Source organism: Salmo trutta, chromosome 5, assembly GCF_901001165.1.
Source record: "Salmo trutta chromosome 5, fSalTru1.1, whole genome shotgun sequence".
NCBI lineage: Eukaryota > Metazoa > Chordata > Actinopteri > Salmoniformes > Salmonidae > Salmo > Salmo trutta.
In genome coordinates this window covers 49,993,669-50,001,406 of record NC_042961.1, presented here as the reverse complement: position 1 = coordinate 50,001,406, position 7,738 = coordinate 49,993,669, and the positions used below count along the sequence as shown (strand labels likewise).

The following is a 7,738-nucleotide window of genomic DNA, read 5'->3' as shown; positions in this document are numbered from 1 at the left end:
ATCCATTGCTTGTCTGCTTAAACTTGTCCGGTCTGTGCGGAGCAAGACACGAAGACTGGGAGACAGAGAAGAGAGAACGTGAGTGCTATCGAGAGGGATAGAAAGCAGTTGCTTCGCGGTCCTGAAAATACATGATCTAAGTATGATAGTTGGCATTCAGCAGTCATAAAAGTATGCCTTCTTTACTTTGAAGAACTACAAAATAGTGATTTTGTCAGACAGCATAGGCAGCAGCTCTACAGAGATGATGACTTGGAATGAAATAATGAAGTCATAAAGTAAAGTAAAGTGAATAAATTATGTTTAATAAGTAATACGCAGTAATGGACAGTCACTACCATCATGGGACTTGTATTCATTGTTATATTCTGTGCTGTTACAACATTCAACACACATAACGTATAGTGTATTATATAATCGAACGCGAAATCAAAAACCGCGATAATTTTTTATAATCGAACCGAAACTGAACCGACCTGAAAAAGCACTAATCGCTCAGAACTAGTCGTCATGGAAATAGGCTGTGGCATTGCAGGGCAGTCCTCTCTACTTCTTCTCTCTCTCCATCTCACAATCCACCATCATCCTGCAAAAATAAAACAGAAACAATTGTATGTGTTCATAATCACTTCTTGAAAAGGCAACCTCAGATTCAGGGTTTTGTGGTTACTGGAAGAAGAGTAATTCAGATCTTGTTACCATCGTTAATGTTTGATATTTTATACATCACTGATTTGACACAGTGATTCAACAAGAGTCAATGGATATGAATATATATGCAAGCGTTCCAAATGGCATCCTATTCCCTAGGGCGCCATAGGCTCTGGTCAAAAGTAGTGCACTATATAAGGAATAGGGTGCCATTTGGGATGCACAAGAGAGGGAGGTGAGTGAATAAAGGCACACAACACGATCACGTACAGGACCTCCTCTTACTGTAGGTTCACTCAGCAACTAAATCTCAGCTTAATCTTGAACCACCCATTGATTTATTGCTTTTTGCCTGGATTTCACTGAGCTGGACTTCAATCAAATTAGGCTTTTTTTTTTTTTAACTAGGCAAGTCAGTTAAGAACAAATTCTTATTTACAATGACGGCCTAGGAACAGTGGGTTAACTGCCTTGTTCAGGGGCAGAACGACCAATTTTTACCTTGACAGCTCAGGGATTTGATCTAGCAACCTTTTGTTTACTGGCCCAACGCTCTAACCACTAGGCTACCTGTGTTGGGTCATCAGATGGTACTCAAGTAATAGTAACCTTTCATGTATGCTTGTTAGAGTGGTTTCTGTGTTTTCACATGACCCTTACACATGACCCTTTGACCCTTACCCAACTATACAGATATGTTGTGCTATACTGTAAATGTTACATTTCTTATAAATGGCCTACTTTTACTTCAGAACAAAAACTCAACACTCCTCTACTCAACTATCAAATGTTACAACAGCAATATTACTTCTGCAGAAACACTGGGTCAGTCATATAATATAATTATTTCTAATGAATCAACAATCATTTAAAATCAATTGATAATCAGATGAATTTGTTTAATTACCTCCTTGTCGTCACGGCAGTCCCCACAGAAGCAGCCGATGCAGCCATTGACCACCTGGATGCCACAGCGATACATTCAATTACATACATCATTATGACAGTATGTCTACGTCCCAAAATGCACCTTATTCCCTTTATAGTGCACTACTTGTGACCCGGACCCATAGAGTTCTGGTCAAAAGTAGTGCACTAGTATATAGGGAATAGGGTACCGTTTGGGACAAAGCCTATGTGTTCTATTCAATTCTCTGACCTGGATGCCACAGAGGATGAGTTGCAGGCCCCCCAGGCCCAGGGTGATGGAGAAGAGGACCAGGTGCCACAGCGCCGCATTGGCAGGGATCACACACAGTTCCCACAGGGAGTGGTCAAACAGGTAACTTCTGTTCCCACTATAGAGGAGGGGGAAGGGGGAGAGGGGGATGGGAGGAGGGAGGAAGAAAGGTGTGAAAAAGTACAGGGATGGATGAGAGTGGTTTAGGGATAAGAGGGAAGAGAGTAGAGAGAGAGGAAATGCAAAGGAAAGTTAGAGCAACGGCGTAGTCCAATGTGTTTCATTAGGTACATTATGAACAGAGGGGAGAAAGTAAAGTATTGAGAGAAAGTAAAGATTAAGAGGCAGGTTTAGTGAAGAGAGGAGAAGTTGAAAAGATGGGCAGAGAAGAGAGATATTATTCAGTAAGTAGCAAAAGGGAGGACAGGTTTAAACAGTGCAGACATCTGTCATTATCATGTATTCAGTAATCAGCTGTCAAACTTGATTCCCTTCAACCACAGCATTATCTTTGACTCTGACTGCCCATGCATGTACACCACAGAAACGCCAACGTCCTTCTGTTAATTATTTCTACCATAAACTTGTTGCAACTCTGTCATGATGCCATTTATCTGTTTGATATATTATTAACTATGTGACCTTACCAGGACAAACGATGGGCCTGGGCCTGGTTTAGTTGAGGTGGTCAAGAAACATTCAGAGCCCTAGTGCTCCCTGACTGACTCTGTTTGACCAGTCCCTGGGAGACCTGTGTGTGACCCCTGTCAATGCGGCCCTGTGGCACCTGGTCCTCTTCTCATCACGCTGGGTGAGGGCAAGATGGCGCCGACAGATAGGGCAGCTCTGCTTCTTGCTCCTAAGCAACTTTGCAGTATTTTGTTTTTTTGGGTATTATTTCTTACATTATTAGCCCAGCAAATGTTTGTGTTTTTAAATATTGCCAGAAATAACTTTTGGATATCAAGCGGCGGTAACTCACCAACATTAAGACCGGGAGTACAACTTTCCTGATATGGATCCTTTGTTCGTACCCCCCAGGGCAATTTAACTGATTCCAGAGGCTGATCCAAAACACGCCGGCAGAGAAGAAGTATTCGGAGCGGACTTCTTGTCCGACTCAGGAGGCGCGCACATCATTCACCTCTTTCGAGTATATTACTCACTTATGTTCAGTCTCTGGATAATAGAGTAGAAAAGCTCAGGGCGAGAATCTCCTTCCAGAAAGACATCAGGGATTGTATCATACTCTGTTTCACAGAAACATGGCTTTCTTGGGATATACTGTCTTTGTCCATTCAGCCAGCTGGGTTCTCAGTACATTGCGCAGACAGGAATAAAGAACACTCCGGGAATAAGAAAGGTGGATGTGTATGTTTCATGATTAACTACTCATGGTGTGATTGTGATAACATACATAAACTCAAGTCCTTTTGTTCCCCCGACCTAGAATACCTCACAATCAAATGCCGACCGTATTACCTCCCACGAGACTTCTCTTCGGTTATAGTTACAGACGTGTATATTCCCCCTCAAGCCGATACCACGACGGCCCTCAAAGAACTTCACTGGACTTTATGCAAACTGGAAACCACATATCCTGAGGCCGCATTTATTGTAGCTGGGGATTTTAACAAAGCAAATTTGAGGAAAATGCTACCGAAGTTCTACCAACACCTTGACTGTAGCACCCGCTCTGAGAAAACATTGGACCACTGCTACTCAGCTTTTTCCTCCCTTGGCAAATCTGACCACGACTCCCTTTTGCTCCACCCTAGCTATAGGCAGAAACTCAAACAGGAAGTTATTTTTCTTCTCTGGGTTTTATGGCGGCTGCATCCCAAAAAGATGCATTGCCGCCACCAACTGGACGGGTTGAAACCAAAACAAGGTGAAAAGAAAATCCAACGTGGGGCATTCAAAAGACGTGGCTCCATGGTTCCCAACACAATTGCAACATGTCACTTTTTCATCACTTTTATAGCACATAATATGATCTTTTCCACAACTTGGACATCTCGGCTCCTCCCTTCTGCAAACACTTGAAACATGACCAAAAGCTTTACAATGATCTCACTGCATTGGTCTTGGGATAAATGCTTTGTCACTCAGTGGCGGATTTAGGTATAGGCGACATGGGCATTTTGCCGGGGATGGCACGGGGCGCCCGCACCAACACTGTGGGTCAATTAACCTTGTCGGAGTGGGCGCCCTGATTGTAGTTTGTGAGCTAGGCAGGCTACTGCCTGGGAAGGTCTCCCACTCAGAAGTACGAGATGGGGAGGGGGCAGGGGTAGGTTGACCTCAGGTCTCCCCACTGGAAGCCCAAGGTAGGGGGAGCGGGGGAATCTATCAAATAGCTCACCTCTAACTTTGTACAGTACTAACGCAATTAGTAAAATCAGTCACACTACGAAATGCTACCAAATAAACCACAATTCATAATAATGTGAATATATAGTTTCACAGACATATTGTTGCATTTTTTGGGGTTTGTGTGAAATTGTTAAGAATAATATAAAACCAGTCTGCACACCACCAAGGTGAATTGGTTTAGTCTTGACTCTTGGTTGACAGTGTCGGGGGATGGGTAATGTATTGCTGCTCGAGTGCCAAATCAACACAAATTTGTTTCTATTTGTCTTTGTTACTTCTGTTTGAAATTTATGAGTCTTACTTTTGTATATATTTGTATATTTATAAAGTTTTAAAAGTTACGATTATTTATTTGTGTTGTTCCAAATGTCTGAATAAAATTTACAGTTAGTACAGAATGGTGCTTTTTGGGGGGGTTGGCGGCAGGGGGGGCTGAAAGGGGGGTTCGCCCAGGGAGCCATACAAGCTAGAACCGCCACTGCTGTCACTACACCCGCAATAACATCTGCTAAACATGTGTATGTGACCAATACAATTAGATTTTGATTTGATTATGATCTGGGTTGAGGTGTCTGCTACTTACACACTAGTCTATTCTGCCATCAACTGGCTGTTGTCAATATTGCAGTTAATATCCACTTTGAGGGAGGGAGGGAGGGAGAGCGACTCACCCTGGTAGGTCCTCAAAGGGGTATTCCCATTTTCCACTAGCAACCTGACATTTAGGTCCAATGGCCAGTCCCGCTGAAGAGACACTGGTGCAGTAGATAGCTCCGACCAAACCGAAAGCAGCCGAGAAGACAGAGTTCAGCATCTGTCGGAGACACACACACACTTAATATCCTCCTTTTCTACCTCTCCTTCACTCACATCAATTTCCTGAGTTTCACCTTTTTTTTCTTCTTCCGAGCTGCTCCACACTGCTAACCTTATGCGTAACCCTAACCTTAAATTAAGACCAAAAAGCAACCAAAGAAAATCATGACATTTTACAATACAGCCAATTTGACTTTGTGGCTGTGCTATCTAGTGGAAACCCTACTCACTCTGCAACGGTTTCCACAGCAACCATTTCCGCAGCAACCCTTGCCCCCTGCCCTGATAGCCGAACAGCTGGGGCACAGCATCTGAAAAGAACACAGACAGACAGACAGAATAACTTTAATTCTACTAAGCTGTATATCATCATCATACTTCAACTATCATAACATGCACTAAAACACAGAGAAAATATTGCTGTGAAAAAAAACACTTGATTGTATGGGTACTTCTTGAGCTCTTTGCTCATGTTCCAGTATGTGTGTGTGTGCGTGCACGTGTGCGTGCCGTGAATGCGCGTGCATATTTGTGTTTGTGAATGTAGTGCACGCGAGTCCTCTTTATCTTCTACGCAAATATTTGTCAATCCTGAATCCATTTTCCTTCTCTCGTTCCAAAGGGCAAGGACTGACTGGGATGGATGGGACTGGGAGTAAGAGGGGGTGCTGACATACAGTACAGAACAGTAGTGGGTTGGCTTGAAACACTAGAGCTGCTCACATTTCCTCCCAAGTCATAATGAATACACTGTTAATAAAGACACACCCTGTTATCGGCCCTGAAACGTCCTTATCACATCGTCACTATAATATCACAGGGTACATAAAACAGATTGCATAGTTTCCACTGACAAGGCTATCAAAGTGGATATTCTGATAGCTGCAACATGGTAGTATCCTGACCAAAGATGTTTTTGTCCACGGCATATCAAAAGGGATGATGGAAACTGACTATCTATCTGTTTCCCACTACTGGCATGTACTTCCCTTTGCCAAACTGGTGCAAGTGTGGCTCTGTTCAGTGTAATGTTTGAGAGAGGTATGCTTTTGATATCACAATGAATGCATCCTGGGAGTGGAGGACAAATAGAGTGGGGGAAGTACAATAGGTTCCCCGCTGTAATTAAATAGTCAGCCATTAATCAGTTACTGTCCATCGGTGATAATACAGTAAAAACTGGAACCTCTTCCTCCTTTTCTGCCATAATCTTTCATCTTTATTCATGGCAAATCCTTCCAAAATTGTACTTATATTACTGAATATAAACATTCTGGAAATGCCTTGATCCAGCCAAAGATGTATACATTATTACACAGGTGTTTCCATGGCTTTTACAAGGGAGACCTGTCCCAAGACGACAGCTATAGCCCTGTCGTCTTTGTACGCTCTCAGAAAAAAAGGTTCCAAACGCGTTCGTAGGCTGTCCCGATGTGAGAACCCATTGAAGAACCCTTTTGGATTCCAGGTCAAAGCCTTTTTGGGTTCCATGTAGAACCAACCCTCTGTAGAACCCTTTTTTCCCCCCATGAGCGTACAGGTGAATGAGTGGTGTCAAGGTGTCCATCTATGTTCAGTCAATATACTCACGAATATTCCCCCTCCGATGAGGCCGCCCATGAGCCAGACCTGCAGGGAGACATGGCTGCTGTCCTGCTGCTTTCCGTCGGGGAAGAACAGGAGGATGTTGGAGATGATGCAGGCGAACGCTGAGGGCAACAGGATCAGGCCCACCAGACGAGAACACTTCCCCGTGCAACACATACTGTCTTCACTCCGTCACCAGATAAGCTCTGTGATACTGCAGGTAGGCTATGACAGAGACAGAGACAGTGGAAAGTAGACCCAGACTGAAGAAGAGATGGTAGATAGAAAAGAGGAGGGGGAAAGACTTCACGATCAAGGCAGACTGACACACAGCAGGAGGGAGAAGGGAAGAAGAGACTGAGATGACAAGGCTGTTGTTGGTCTCAGGAGCCACTGTGTCCAATATATTCCACTGTGCTGGACAATAAATCTTCTCTTTCTCTTCAGCCCTTCAGTTTTTGGTATAGACCCCTGGAAGCGGAACACAGTTCCCTTGCCGGCCTGTGGAATGGAACTAAACAGAACAGAAGTAAATCAGGAGTCAATTCTAGAATTGCCCTTTGATACCTTGCCATGTGTGTACTCTGGCTGTTGGTATCAGTGACATTTATGGTTTGTTAACACAGAGAGGGGGGTTGGTGGACTGGCCAGGGGATTCTGTCGTTCCCTCACTGAACGGAGGCTGATCAATCTCACTGGGGTGTGTAGGGGAAAGCACAAGCACACTAACGACGACACAGAGGAGAAGATAGCAACATTTCAACTGAAATACTAGAATCCAACTAACTAAATCTGCCTGACAGGTTACATCATCAATGGAAACTAGTCGCCTTACGGATTTTCATTTTATGGCTGTTGTATCAATTGGCGTGTTTGATTAGTGTTCCCAGTGATGTGATAGTGGTGTGGCTTTATTACTGAGTGCCATAGTGCAGGGTAATAATAACGCCGACCATTTCTCACATGTTGGGACTCTTGGTACTTACATCCGGCTGTGGACTGGACCAGGGAGCTCTCCTTTAGCTGGAAAGGCTGTCTTGAGTGTGGCCCCCATATGGGATATCCAATACAATTTATTTTTTTACCTGGAACTTGCAATTGCACAGAGTGTTCAGGGATATATAGGGT

The 7,738-nt window shown here is 43.8% G+C and overlaps 1 protein-coding gene across 1 annotated transcript; it reads right to left on the bottom strand.

Moving 5' to 3' along the window:
* Nucleotides 1-284: 284 nt before the first annotated feature.
* On the bottom strand, nt 285-7,154 carry tm4sf5 (transmembrane 4 L six family member 5). The gene is made up of 6 exons (XM_029754022.1): nt 6,614-7,154; nt 5,254-5,334; nt 4,879-5,021; nt 1,811-1,949; nt 1,559-1,612; nt 285-586 (listed from the first exon to the last, which is right to left on the bottom strand). The coding sequence occupies exons 1-6, from the start codon at nt 6,785-6,787 to the stop codon at nt 569-571; spliced, it is 609 nt and encodes a 202-aa protein (XP_029609882.1). The 5' UTR covers nt 6,788-7,154; the 3' UTR covers nt 285-568.
* Between the last annotated feature and the right edge of the window lie 584 nt (nt 7,155-7,738).

Excerpts from the sequence above, each read along its gene's own strand:
- tm4sf5 (XM_029754022.1), bottom strand. The coding sequence starts at position 6,787 with ATGTGTTGCACGGGGAAGTGTTCTCGTCTGGTGGGCCTGATCCTGTTG. Across the intron at positions 5,335-6,613 it reads TCATCGGAGGGGGAATATTC|ATGCTGTGCCCCAGCTGTTC; the intron begins GTGAGTATATTG and ends TGTTCTTTTCAG. Across the intron at positions 1,950-4,878 it reads CCCTTTGAGGACCTACCAGG|TGGGAACAGAAGTTACCTGT; the intron begins GTGAGTCGCTCT and ends CCTCCTCTATAG.